This window comes from Nerophis ophidion, linkage group LG10, assembly GCF_033978795.1.
Source record: "Nerophis ophidion isolate RoL-2023_Sa linkage group LG10, RoL_Noph_v1.0, whole genome shotgun sequence".
Lineage (NCBI taxonomy): Eukaryota > Metazoa > Chordata > Actinopteri > Syngnathiformes > Syngnathidae > Nerophis > Nerophis ophidion.
Genome location: NC_084620.1, coordinates 57,757,078 through 57,772,180, shown reverse-complemented (window position 1 = coordinate 57,772,180; position 15,103 = coordinate 57,757,078). Strand labels below are relative to the sequence as shown.

The 15,103-nt window shown below is 37.8% G+C and overlaps 1 protein-coding gene across 6 annotated transcripts in view; it reads right to left on the bottom strand.

The window, feature by feature from the left end:
• Positions 1 to 15,103, bottom strand: part of celf2 (cugbp, Elav-like family member 2) — a 431,239-nt gene that overhangs the window by 24,737 nt on the left and 391,399 nt on the right. For all 6 annotated transcript variants that reach the window (XM_061914208.1, XM_061914209.1, XM_061914211.1 and 3 more), the window contains 2 exons: positions 12,905 to 13,066; positions 9,194 to 9,257 (listed from right to left, as the gene is read on the bottom strand). In XM_061914208.1, the coding sequence (XP_061770192.1) occupies positions 9,194 to 9,257; positions 12,905 to 13,066 (226 nt within the window). The remainder of the gene's footprint in view (positions 1 to 9,193; positions 9,258 to 12,904; positions 13,067 to 15,103) is intronic.

Below are 15,103 nucleotides of genomic sequence, written 5' to 3'. Positions count from 1 at the left end.
GCGAGAGTGTGTCAAACACGATCAAGAGACAAAGATGAGGGAATAGTGCCAACACAGCAGATGGATGACCAGCGTTCACACTTCCTGGTTGGTTGGCAGAATCATAGACGTGTTATAAGTAGACGCAGCATTGGCTGCTGTGACGCGAGAAATTGGGCCGCCATCTTTAAGTGGTGATGAGGAGCCGGCGAGTAGCCCAAAATGACAGTTGACAGGTATAAAACAAAGATGCTAAACTGACAGTTGACAGGTAGAAAACAAAGATGCCAAAGTGACAGTTGACAGGTAGAAAACAAAGATGCCAAAGTGACAGTTGACAGGTAGAAAACAAAGATGCCAAAGTGACAGTTGACAGGTAGAAAACAAAGATGCCAAAGTGACAGTTGACAGGTAGAAAACAAAGATGCTAAACTGACAGTTGACAGGTAGAAAACAAAGATGCTAAAGTGACAGTTGACAGGTAGAAAACAAAGATGCTGAAGTGACAGTTGACAGGTAGAAAACAAAGATGGTAAAGTGACAGTTGACAGGTAAAAAAAAAAGATGCTAAAGTGACAGTTGACAGGTAGAAAACAAAGATGCTAATGTGACAGTTGACAGGTAGAAAACAAAGATGCTAAAGTGACAGTTGACAGGTAGAAAACAAAGATGCTAAACTGACAGTTGACAGGTAGAAAACAAAGATGGTAAAGTGACAGTTGACAGGTAAAAAAAAAAGATGCTAAAGTGACAGTTGACAGGTAGAAAACAAAGATGCTAATGTGACAGTTGACAGGTAGAAAACAAAGATGCTAAAGTGACAGTTGACAGGTAGAAAACAAAGATGCTAAAGTGACAGTTGACAGGTAGAAAACAAAGATGCTAAACTGACAGTTGACAGGTAGAAAACAAAGATGCTAAAGTGACAGTTGACAGGTAGAAAACAAAGATGCTGAAGTGACAGTTGACAGGTAAAAAAAAAAGATGCTAAAGTGACAGTTGACAGGTAGAAAACAAAGATGCTAAACTGACAGTTGACAGGTAGAAAACAAAGATGCTAAAGTGACAGTTGACAGGTAGAAAACAAAGATGCTAAAGTGACAGTTGACAGGTAGAAAACAAAGATGCTAAACTGACAGTTGACAGGTAAAAAAAAAAGATGCTAAAGTGACAGTTGACAGGTAGAAAACAAAGATGCTAAACTGACAGTTGACAGGTAGAAAACAAAGATGCTAAAGTGACAGTTGACAGGTAGAAAACAAAGATGCTAAAGTGACAGTTGACAGGTAGAAAACAAAGATGCTAAACTGACAGTTGACAGGTAGAAAACAAAGATGCTAAAGTGACAGTTGACAGGTAGAAAACAAAGATGCTGAAGTGACAGTTGACAGGTAGAAAACAAAGATGGTAAAGTGACAGTTGACAGGTAAAAAAAAAGATGCTAAAGTGACAGTTGACAGGTAGAAAACAAAGATGCTAAAGTGACAGTAGATGCTAATGTGACAGTTAGAAAACAAAGATGCTAAAGTGACAGTTGACAGGTAGAAAACAAAGATGCTAAAGTGACAGTTGACAGGTAAAAAACAAAGATGCTAAAGTGACAGTTGACAGGTAGAAAACAAAGATGCTAAAGTGACAGTTGACAGGTAGAAAACAAAGATGCTAAAGTGACAGTTGACAGGTAGAAAACAAAGATGCCAAAGTGACAGTTGACAGGTAGAAAACAAAGATGCTAAACTGACAGTTGACAGGTAGAAAACAAAGATGCCAAAGTGACAGTTAACAGGTAGAAAACAAAGATGCCAAAGTGACAGTTGACAGGTAGAAAACAAAGATGCCAAAGTGACAGTTGACAGGTAGAAAACCAAGATGCTAAACTGACAGTTGACAGGTAGAAAACAAAGATGCTAAAGTGACAGTTGACAGGTAGAAAACAAAGATGCTAAAGTGACAGTGGACAGGTAGAAAACAAAGATGCCAAAGTGACAGTTGACAGGTAGAAAACAAAGATGCCAAAGTGACAGTTGACAGGTAGAAAACAAAGATGCTAAAGTGACAGTTGACAGGTAGAAAACAAAGATGCTAAACTGACAGTTGACAGGTAGAAAACAAAGATGCTAAAGTGACAGTTGACAGGTAGAAAACAAAGATGCTAAAGTGACAGTTGACAGGTAGAAAACAAAGATGCTAAAGTGACAGTTGACAGGTAGAAAACAAAGATGCTAAAGTGACAGTTGACAGGTAGAAAACAAAGATGCTAAAGTGACAGTTGACAGGTAGAAAACAAAGATGCTAAAGTGGCAGTTGACAGGTAGAAAACAAAGATGCTAAAGTGACAGTTGACAGGTAGAAAACAAAGATGCTGAAGTGACAGTTGACAGGTAGAAAACAAAGATGGTAAAGTGACAGTTGACAGGTAGAAAAAAAAGATGCTAAAGTGACAGTTGACAGGTAGTAAACAAAGATGCTAAAGTGACAGTTGACAGGTAGAAAACAAAGATGCTAAAGTGACAGTTGACAGGTAGGAAACAAAGATGCCAAAGTGACAGTTAACAGGTAGAAAACAAAGATGCCAAAGTGACAGTTGACAGGTAGAAAACAAAGATGCCAAAGTGACAGTTGACAGGTAGAAAACCAAGATGCTAAACTGACAGTTGACAGGTAGAAAACAAAGATGCTAAAGTGACGGTTGACAGGTAGAAAACAAAGATGCTAAAGTGACAGTGGACAGGTAGAAAACAAAGATGCTAAAGTGACAGTTGACAGGTAGAAAACAAAGATGCCAAAGTGACAGTTGACAGGTAGAAAACAAAGATGCTAAAGTGACAGTTGACAGGTAGAAAACAAAGATGCTAAAGTGACAGTTGACGGGTAGAAAACAAAGATGCCAAAGTGACAGTTGACAGGTAGAAAACAAAGATGCTAAAGTGACAGTTGACAGCTAGAAAACAAAGATGCTAAAGTGACAGTTGACAGGTAGAAAAAAAGATGCTAAAGTGACAGTTGACAGGTAGAAAACAAAGATGCTAATGTGACAGTTAGAAAACAAAGATGCTAAAGTGACAGTTGACAGGTAGAAAACAAAGATGCTAAAGTGACAGTAGATGCTAATGTGACAGTTAGAAAACAAAGATGCTAAAGTGACAGTTGACAGGTAGAAAACAAAGATGCTAAAGTGACAGTTGACAGGTAAAAAACAAAAATGCTAAAGTGACAGTTGACAGGTAGAAAACAAAGATGCTAAAGTGACAGTTGACAGGTAGAAAACAAAGATGCTAAAGTGACAGTTGACAGGTAGAAAACAAAGATGCCAAAGTGACAGTTGACAGGTAGAAAACAAAGATGCTAAACTGACAGTTGACAGGTAGAAAACAAAGATGCCAAAGTGACAGTTAACAGGTAGAAAACAAAGATGCCAAAGTGACAGTTGACAGGTAGAAAACAAAGATGCCAAAGTGACAGTTGACAGGTAGAAAACCAAGATGCTAAACTGACAGTTGACAGGTAGAAAACAAAGATGCTAAAGTGACAGTTGACAGGTAGAAAACAAAGATGCTAAAGTGACAGTGGACAGGTAGAAAACAAAGATGCTAAAGTGACAGTTGACAGGTAGAAAACAAAGATGCCAAAGTGACAGTTGACAGGTAGAAAACAAAGATGCTAAAGTGACAGTTGACAGGTAGAAAACAAAGATGCTAAAGTGACAGTTGACAGGTAGAAAACAAAGATGCTAAAGTGACAGTTGACAGGTAGAAAACAAAGATGCTAAAGTGACAGTTGACAGGTAGAAAACAAAGATGCTAAAGTGACAGTTGACAGGTAGAAAACAAAGATGCTAAAGTGACAGTTGACAGGTAGAAAACAAAGATGCTAAAGTGACAGTTGACAGGTAGAAAACAAAGATGCTAAAGTGACAGTTGACAGGTAGAAAACAAAGATGCTAAAGTGACAGTTGACAGGTAGAAAACAAAGATGCTGAAGTGACAGTTGACAGGTAGAAAACAAAGATGGTAAAGTGACAGTTGACAGGTAGAAAAAAAAGATGCTAAAGTGACAGTTGACAGGTAGTAAACAAAGATGCTAATGTGACAGTTAGAAAACAAAGATGCTAAAGTGACAGTTGACAGGTAGAAAACAAAGATGGTGTTCAGTGTTTTCCTGCTCAAATGAGCAAACTGTTGAAAGAGCTGCAGCAACAGAGATACAGTCTATAAGATATATAGATATCTAATGTATTCATACATTGTTTATGTAGCATGTATATATAACATCATCATATTGTTTCTTCAACTTCAAAATAGCTGACCCTTCTCTGGGATTATATTCCCAGTTTTGATCTGGTCACTTATAGCATATAAAAATGTTCTATTACTGTTAAGCAAACTATGAATAATAAAACATGTGTCCTGTATCATAGCTACAGGTATGAGACAAAAGGTGGTGAAAATGAGTGGTATTCAGTGAGGTAAGATGAGTTAAATGTGCTGACAGTTTGTTGCTCCTGACAAATGTACGTATTGTACTGATCACCACTCCAAGATGGCGGCCCCGCTTCTCGTCAGCACCAATGGCGGTCGGTCTCCATGCTGACTACACTTCCAACATGTCTGGGGGAGGAATATTCACACTTCCTGCTTGGTTGGCAGAATATTCACACTTCCTCAAAGAGACGGTGAGAAAGTTCTCGCTTCATCTTCTCTGCCATCTGAAGATGTCCTTTGTCTCCTTTTCTTTGTCTCCTTGTGTCCTTTCCTTTGTCTCCATGTGTCCTTTCCTTTGTCTCCTTGTGTCCTTTCCTTTGTCTCCTTGTGTCCTTTCCTTTGTCTCCTTGTGTCCTTTCCTTTGTCTCCTTGTGTCCTTTTCTTTGTCTCCTTGTGTCCTTTCCTTTGTCTCCTTGTGTCCTTTCCTTTGTCTCCTTGTGTCCTTTCCTTTGTCTCCTTGTGTCCTTTCCTTTATCTCCTTGTGTCCTTTTCTTTGTCTCCTTGTGTCCTTTCCTTTATCTCCTTGTGTCCTTTCCTTTGTCTCCTTGTGTCCTTTCCTTTGTCTCCTTGTGTCCTTTCCTTTGTCTCCTTGTGTCCTTTCCTTTGTCTCCTTGTGTCCTTTTCTTTGTCTCCTTGTGTCCTTTCCTTTGTCTCCTTGTGTCCTTTCCTTTGTCTCCTTGTGTCCTTTCCTTTGTCTCCTTGTGTCCTTTCCTTTGTCTCCTTGTGTCCTTTACTTTATCTCCTTGTGTCCTTTCCTTTATCTCCTTGTGTCCTTTTCTTTGTCTCCTTGTGTCCTTTCCTTTATCTCCTTGTGTCCTTTCCTTTATCTCCTTGTGTCCTTTTCTTTGTTTCCTTTCCTTTGTCTCCTTGTGTCCTTTCTTTTGCCTCCTCTTTCCTTTCCTTCTGGTCCTCTTCAGCGGCTATCAGACATGTTCCTGAGGGAAGGTGTGGTTGTCATGGTAACACAACAGTGTGTGATGGACGCACCATCCATTCAACACTTGTACTTCCCTTTCCAGATGTCCTCATGTTCTCTCTCATGTTCTCATATGTTCCTTGTCATGTTTTCATGTTCTTTGTCATGTGTTCATGTTCTCTGTCATGTCCTCATGTTCTTTTTCATGTTCCCATGTTCTCTGTCATGTCCTCATGTTCTTTTTCATGTTCCCATGTTCTCTGTCAGGTCCTCTGTCATGTTCCCATGTTCTTTTTCATGTTCCCATGTTCTCTGTCAGGTCCTCTGTCATGTTCCCATGTTCTTTTTCATGTTCCCATGTTCTTTGTCATGTTCTCAGTCATGTTCCCATATTTTCTCTCATGTTCTCTGCCATGTCCTCATGTTCTTTTTCATGTTTCCATGTTCTCTTTCATGTCCACTCTCATGTCCTCATATTCTTATGTCTAATCTCATGTCCTCATGTCCACTCTCATGTTGTCATGTCCACTCTCATGTTGTCATGTCCACTCTTGTGCCCTCATGTTCACTCTCAGATTCCCATGTCCACTCTCATGTTGTCATGTCCACTCTCATGTTGTCATGTCCACTCTCATGTTCCCATGTCCACTCTCATGTTGTCATGTCCACTCTCATGTTGTCATGTCCACTCTCATGTTGTCATGTCCACTCTCATGTTGTCATGTCCACTCTCATGTTGTCATGTCCACTCTCGTGTCCACTCTCATGTTCCCATGTCCACTCTCATGTTGTCATGTCCACTCTCATGTTGTCATGTCCACTCTCATGTTGTCATGTCCACTCTCATGTTGTCATGTCCACTCTCGTGTCCACTCTCATGTTCCCATGTCCACTCTCATGTTCCCATATTCACTCTCATGTTGTCATGTTCACTCTCATGTTGTCATGTCCACTCTCATGTTCCCATGTCCACTCTCATGTTGTCATGCCCACTCTCATGTTGTCATGTCCACTCTCATGTCCTCATGTTCACTCTCATGTTCCCATGTCCACTCTCATGTTCCCATGTCCACTCTCATGTCCACTCTCATGTTCCCATGTCCACTCTCATGTTGTCATGCCCACTCTCATGTTGTCATGTCCACTCTCATGTCCTCATGTTCACTCTCATGTTCCCATGTCCACTCTCATGTTCCCATGTCCACTCTCATGTTCCCATGTCCACTCTCATGTTCCCATGTCCACTCTCATGTCTCATGTGTGCCTCCCTCCTCCCAGCAGGTCAACCTATTTTTCCAAGAATGTGTGAGGAAGCAGCGTGAATAAGCGTGTGTGTGTGTGTGTGTGTGTGTGAGTGTGTGTGTGTTGCATTGGACTGAAGGCCCAGGATGTGTTGTAGGAGCAGATGCCGCTCAGCGTCTCTCTCGCCAATGTCTGGCGCGCAGATGGGCCGAGCGAGCAGCAGATCCTCGGACTCGCGTCCAAAAGCTTGTTTTCTTCTTTTTTTGTTTTTTTTTTGCCAGCAGTGAAGACGGCGGGAAAGGAGGGATGAGACTCCAAGAATGTGGCAATGAGTGCCATGAAACACCTTCTCTCTCTCTCTCTCTGCAGCGAGTGTGAGTGTGAGTGTGTGTGAGTGTGAGTGTGTGTGAGTGTGAGTGTGAGTGTGAGTGTGTGTGTGTGTGTGTGTGTGTGTGTGTGTGTGTGTGTGTGTGTGAGTGCGTGTGTTGAGGGCGGCGTGGAAATAAATAGCAGTTGACTTTTGCATACAACACATGAAGTTCTGCAGGAGCCTCAGGTGGTCTCACCTGGACTACTTCCATCAGTACACTTCTTCAAGTGTACTAATATAAGTGTTCTACCAGTATACTTCTGAAAGTGTACTGATGGAATACAACCATCAGTACACTTTAGGAAGTACACTTACTGATGGACTACTTCCATCAGTACACTTTAAGAAATAGATCAATTTACGTGTAGAAAACGTGTGTGAATGTTTGAGGCATTCACACAATAATAATAATAATAGCAATAATAATGATAATAATAAATAGATTAAATTAGGTATAGAAAACATAAGTGTGAATGTTTGGCTCATTCCAACAATAATAATAATAACAATAACAATAATAATAATAATAATAAATAGATGAATTTAGATGTAGAAAGCATAAGTGTGAATGTTTGGAGCATTCACACAATAATAATAAAAATAATAACAATACATTTATTAATTTAGGTGTAGAAAACATAAGTGTGAATGTTTGGCTCATTCCCACAATAATAATAATAATAATAAAAAAAAATAAAAAAAAATAATAATAACAGATTAATTTAGATGTAGAAAACATAAGTGTGAATGTCTGGAGCATTCACACAATAATAATAATAATAATAACAATAAATAGATGAATTTATGTGTAGAAAACATAAGTGTGAATGTTATGAGCATTCCCACAATAATAATAATAGTAATAACAATAATAATAATAATATAATAATAATAGTAATTAATAATAATAATAATAATGATAATAAATAGATGAATTTAGGTGAAGAAAATGTATGTGTGAATGTTATGAGCATTCCCACAATAATAATAATAATAATAATAACAATAAATAGATGAATTTATGTGTAGAAAACATAAGTGTGAATGTTATGAGCATTCCCACAATAATAATAATAGTAATAACAATAATAATATAATAATAATAGTAATAATAATAATAATAATGATAATAAATCGATGAATTTAGGTGAAGAACATTTATGTGTGAATGTTATGAGCATTCCCACAATAATAATAATAATAATAAGTAGATCAATTTAGGAGTAGAACATTTATGTGTGAATGTTATGAGCATTCCCACAATAATAATAATAATAGTAATAATAATAATAATAATAATAATAAAAAGATTAATTTAGGTGAAGAAAATGTATGTGTGAATGTTATGAGCATTCCCACAATAATAATAATAGTAATAATAATAATAAGTAGATGAATTTAGGAGTAGAAAACATATGTGTGATTTTTTGGAGCATTCCCACAATAATAATAATAGTAATAATAATAATAATTAAAATAATAATAATGATAATAATGACAATAAATAGATGAATTTAGGTGAAGAAAACATATGCGTGAATGTATGGAGCATTCCCAGAATTATATTAATAATAATAATAATAATAAATAGATGAATTTAAGTGTCGAAAACATAAGTGTGAATCTACTAATGAAAGTTCCGGAATGTTTGGAGCGTTCCCACAATAATAATAATAATAATACTTATTATTATTATTCTTATAATAAATGGGTGTAGAAAACACAAGTGTGAATGTTTGGAGCATTGACACAAGAACATATCTAATGCTTGCTGAATTCATTTGAACTTGACAATCTGTCAGGGACCAATAAAAACCATCCTTTGGCCCCCCTGACCCCCAGATAGAAGCCCACCCTCCATCATCGCCATCTTATCAGCGAGGGAGGAACTCATTTTGAGTGGAGTGGCGGCCGGAAGAAGAGTTTCATTATTGCCATCATCTTAAGTGCAGTTAGAAGTCTTTTTTAGCAAGATGCTAATCCTGCTTGAAGATGGAGACCCATGGCCAGCATCCTTCTTCTCCTGCCGTGTGATGGATGGCCGCCTGACTTCCTGTCCCGCCTCATTACCAGATCGAGACAAATTTTAGCGCGGCTTCATCAATCTTGGGGGCAAACACCTTCATCTGCTATGCTCTTCTTTGTGCTCCCTCGCCAACAACAACAACGAGGAGGAGGAGGAGAAAGGAGATGAACTGGACTCACCGGCCATCTGCTGGATGCCGCTGAAGGCCCCCAGGTTGCTGGAGGACGTGGCCTGCTGGAGCAACTGTGGGGGGGGGGAGAGGAGCAGAAGAAGGTGAGGAGCAGATGATGCAAACCTCCACAAACTCAGCTGCAAAGCTCTCATCTCGCCCGCTAATTACTTTCCAACACAAGAGTAGAACACTGATGGCGTCAGAAAAGTCATCCTTCAAAGGCTGGAATCTACAGCAAATTATCATCTCCTTCCCTTTGTGCTCTGCTGGAAGCTTTTCTGGGAGCAGACACATTCTCTTCAGACTTTTTGTCGCTACAAACATCACAATAGAAGAACCGACGTCAGGTTAGCTGCTAATTGCAACACTTTCACATGTATTTTTATTTAACTTCTTCTTGGTCTTGTGAATACATTTGAACTTCTTCTAAGTCTAGTGAGTAAACTTTCACTTCTTCTTAGTCTAGTGGAGTGTTTTTCAACCTTTTTTGAGGCAAGGCACGTTTTTTTCATAAAAAATTCTGTTTTTTTGCCTTTAAAAAATCCGTTTATTTCACGTTTTTCTGTATTAAATTTTATTTTTTTTTTCGTTTTTTCTTAAAAACATCCATAATTTTCAAGTTTTTTCATAATTTTTTTGTCATTAAAAAAAATTTTTTCCTTTTGGTCATTAAAAAATCTGTTATTTTCACGTTTTTTTCATAAAAATATTTAACCTTTTTTTTTTCATTAAAAAAATATTTTTTTTCTGTTTTTTCACACTATTTTTTCATTAAAAAATATGTTTTTTTTTTACCTTTTTGTATAAAAAAAATGAATTTTTTGTTTTTTCATTAAACAAATCACGAAAAAAAAATTTTTTTTTCCATTTTTTTCATTCAAAAATCCGTTTTTGTCCATTTTTTTCATTAAAAAATACGTTATTTTCACATACATTTTTTTTTTCACCCAATTTTTTTTTTCAAGATAAAATCATTTTTTCATTAAAAAAAAATCATTTTTTTCCATTTTTTTCATTAAAAAATACATTATTTTCACATTTCTTTCATATAACATTTTTTTTTCACAATAAAATCATTTTTTTCATTAAAAAAAAACAGTTTTTTCCCCATTTTTTTCATAAAAAATACGGAGGCACACCACCAGCAGAAAAGGTTAAAAAATGAAACTCCACCAGGTTGTGGTGCCTTACTTAGAGATTGTTGGTGTTTTCCTGTGTATTTCTTTAGTTCGTGTCTTGAGCTGTTAATTTGGTGAGCCTTCCTGTTTTGTTGGTGTTTTCCTGTAGCAATTTCATGTATTTTTATCATTAAAAAATATGTTTTTTTTACTTTTTTGTATAAAAAAAATAAATTTTTCGTTTTTTTTCATTAAACAAATCCCAAAAAAAGTTTTTTTCCATTTTTGTCATTCAAAAATCCGTTTTTTTCCATTTTTTTCATTAAAAAATACGTTATTTTCACATTTTTTTCATTTAAATTCTTTTTTTTTCACAATAAAATCATTTTTTCATTTTTTTTATAAAAAAAATCAGTTTTTTTCCATTTTTCTCATAAAAAATACGGAGGCACACCACCAGCAGAAAAAGTTAAAAAATGAAACTCCACCAGGTTGTGGTGCCTTATTTAGAGTTTGTTGGTGTTTTCCTGTGTATTTCTTTAGTTCGTGTCTTGAGCTGTTAATTTGGTGAGCCTTCCTGTTTTGTTGGTGTTTTCCTGTAGCAGTTTCATGTCTTTTCATCATTAAAAAATCTTTTTTTTTTCATGTTTTTTTATTGAAAGAAATAAATGTTACTTTTTTTTCATTAAAAACATCTGTTTTTTTTCCACATTTTTTTCATTTAAAAAATCTTTTTTTTTTTCATAAAAAAAATCAGTTTTTTTCATTAAAAAATGTGTTTTTTTCCCGTTTTGTTCATTAAAAAAAATCGTTTTTTTCCATTTTTTTTCACTTTTTTCTAAATTTAAAAATCTATTTTTTCATGTTTTTTTAATTAGAAAATCTTTTTTTCACGTTTTTTTCATTAAAAAGTCCCCCAAAAATCTGTTTTTTTCAATTTTTTTCATTTAAAAATCTGGCGATACACCACCAGCAGAAAAGATTAAAAAATTGAAACTCCACCAGGTTGTCGTGCCTTATTTGGAGTTTGTTGGTGTTTTCCTGTGTGTAGTGCTTTAGTTCTTGTCTTGCGCTCTTATTTTGGTGGCCCTTCCTGTTTTTTTGGAGTTTTCCCGTAGACTTTTTTTCATTTAAAAATCCGTTTTTTTCACATTTTTTTCATTGAAAAAAATAAATTTTTCGTTTTTTCATTAAATGTTTTTTTTTTACGTTTTTGTTCACAGTTTTTGTCATTAAAATCCATTTTTCGTTTTTTTCATAAAAAAATGTTTCTTCTTTTTTTTCATTAAAAAAATCTGTTTTTTTTTCCGGTTTTTATCCATGGGCTGACACACCCTCTAATTCAAACCCAGGAATGAGACCTGCTTCAAACCCAGGAAGCAGGTCTCACTGCTGGGTTTGAATTAGAGGGAATGAGACCTGGTTCAAACCCAGATATGAGACCTGGTTCAAACCCAGGAGTAAGACCTGGTTCAAACCCAAGAGTGAGACCTGGTTCAAACCCAGATATGAGACCTGGTTCAAACCCAGGAGTAAGACCTGGTTCAAACCCAGAAATGACAACTGGTTCAAACCCAGGAATGAGACCTGGTTCAAACATAGGAGTAAGACCTGGTTCAAACCCAGGAATGAGACTTGGTTCAAACCCAGGAATAAGACCTGGTTCAAACCCAGGAAAGACAACTGGTTCAAACCCAGGAATGAGACCTGGTTCAAACCCTGGAATGAGACCTGGTTCAAACCCAGGAATGACAACTGGTTCAAACCCAGGAATGAGACCTGGTTCAAACATAGGAGTAAGACCTGGTTCAAACCCAGGAATGAGACTTGGTTCAAACCCAAGAGTAAGACCTGGTTCAAACCCAGGAAAGACAACTGGTTCAAACCCAGGAATGAGACCTGGTTCAAACCCTGGAATGAGACCTGGTTCAAACCCAGGAATGAGACTTGGTTCAAACCCAGGAGTAAGACCTGGTTCAAACCCAGGAAAGACAACTGGTTCAAACCCAGGAATGAGACCTGGTTCAAACCCTGGAATGAGACCTGGTTCAAACCCAGGAGTGAGACCTGGTTCAAACAAAGGAATGAGACCTGGTTCAAACCCAGGAGTGAGACCTGGTTCAAACAAAGGAATGAGACCTGGTTCAAACCCAGGAATGAGACCTGGTTCAAACAAAGGAATGAAACCTGGTTAAAACCCAGGAAAGAGACCTGGTTCAAACCCAGGAGTGAGACCTGCTTCGAACCCAGTCTTAAGTTGTTGTGTCTTCATTGTCTTTCTCCCCATCTGATTGGATCAACCCAAGAGTGGAGAAAAGTGTTTTTGTGAAGCTGCTCTTTTGGAAAGTAGCAGGTCTGAGTGGTGGTCTTGACATAAAGACCACGGTGACAAATCTCCCGAGTGGACAAACGAGCGAGCTAACGAGGGACGTCGCCGCCGCCGCCGCCACTTTATCGCTCCGCGGCGCACCCAGACTGGAAATACTCAAACTTTAATGACGCTCCTAAAATGACTCTCATTTCTCTCTTGTTTGGTGTCTAATTTGGGAAACCTTTGCGCTTCGGTTGTCACGGCAACCCCTCCGAAGTCTCGTCCTTACCGCCAGGTACTGCGGGGTTAGACCGCCCAGGCCCGTCAGGCTGCCCCAGGTGGTGGCGCTGTTGAGCTGCTGCATCTGCTGGGCCAGCTGCTGCTGCAGGCGCCGCTGCTCTTTGTCCTTCTGCGTGTCGGCAAACTTCACCACGATGGGAGACGAGCAGCCCTGGGGAGGAGGAGAAGAAGGGCGCCCAATGAAGACGAGTGGAAACAAAAGAAGACAAAGCAAGGCAGAGCAGAGAAAAAAGCTTCAAAGAAGACACAAATCACTTGTGTGACTGATGAATGCACGCAGGTGTGTGTGTGTGTGGCTAAACTCAGGCTGGATCACATGACACGAATGAATCATGTGATCCAAGCTGTGGAACGCTCTCCCTGACCACCTGAGGGCACCACAGACTGTGAATGCTTTTAAAAAAAGGCTTAAAAACATTTTCTTTTAAAAAAAGCCTTTTTATATGCGTGCTAGTTATAAATGGGCTGTACTTGTATAGTGCTTTTCTACCTTCAAGGTACTCAAAGCGCTTTGACACTACTTCCACATTCACCCATTCACACACACATTCACACACTGATGGAGGGAGCTGCCATGCAAGGGTGAAGTGTCTTGCTCAGGACACAACGAGGTTGGTACTAGGTGGGAATTGAACCAGGGACGCTCGGGTTGCGCACGGCCACTCTCCCCACTGTGCCACCCCGTCCCTAGTTCTACCTATTAGGCTGTTCAAGTTTTTATTTTTATTTTATATATATATATATATATATATATTTTTTTTTTTTTATACAGTGTAGCACTTTGAGGTTGTTTGCTCAATGTAAAGTGCTTTTACAAATAAAATCTATTATTATTAGCACAAGGATCCAGTTCGTCTCCTGGTCCTTGCAAAGTCCTGCATCCCGACTGCCTGGCACGGGATGCTGAGGACCAGGTCAAGGGACCTCGAGCCAAGTGGATTTTGTTTGGACCACGCTCTGTTGGGAGTTGTGGGAATCACATTTTGCAAAGACGTGTGAGAAGTGGCCTGCAGCCCACAGGAAGGAGACATCCTTTAGTCAAGTGGGCGTAAAAACTGAAATCTAAGTAAGATGAAATATCTCAAATACGGCTGATATTTTCTTATTTTCTGTCGGATAAGATCATTCTTCTCACTTAGCAGATTTGATGTTAGAGTCTTTGACTTGTTTGAAGGGATTTTAGTCCTGCATGATGTCAGGAAGATGTTGCTGAGATGTGATAAGTAAAACATGTTTGAAAGTAGAATATCAAATGTTGCAAAGCTGTGTCATCAACACTCACAAGCATAAAACTACTTTTTCAAAGTAATCATTTCTTACTTCAAGCATGAAAAAAAAAAATCATGACTTTGACACAATTGTGTCTCTTAATTAAAACAGATGGACTTTGCTGATTTATTTTCAACGAAACAATAGAAAATTGTACAGTACAGTAAACTGACAGCACTTAACATGTCGACAATTTTGAACAGAAATAGTTCATGCACATTCAGGTAAATTCTTCAAAATAACAATTTACATTTTTTTTTATAAATGTATATATGCGCACTAATTGACTGAAATGATGTCAAGTTATCGATGGAAAAATGCATTTTTCGACCATGTGAGACTAACAAGCGCTTGACTGCTTGCCTTTCCATTAAGAACAATAAATGAGCTTTTAGTAGAAGTAAATGTTTTGTTATTATGTCAAGATCATGGCACTAGTAATTACTTAAGAATATTTTTCAACATATAGAGCAAAAAGGTCTCTTGTTATTAGTGAAAATATTCTTATTTTAAGGTATTTTTGGGTCCATTGAGGTTAGCTCTTTGGGACATTTCTAAGGTTTTATTATTATTATACCGCCGCCTCTTTGAGCTGTAATTAGACCCCTTAACATGCTTCAAAACTCACCAAATTTTACACACACATCAGGACTGCCGAAAATTGCGATTTAATCAAAAAACCAAAACCCAAAACTCAAAATTGCGCTCTAGCGCCCCCTAGGAAAATACAGACAAAACTGCTTGTAACTTCCGTTAGGAATGTCGTAGAGACATGAAACAAAAACCTCTATGTAGATCTGACTTAGACTTACATTTCATGCACTGACCTCCTTCAGCAAAAATCAACAGGAGGTTGGCAAAAACCCCTTCAAAACAAAAGTTTCCTAGAAAATGTAATTTTTGCCTCTTTGAGCTGTAA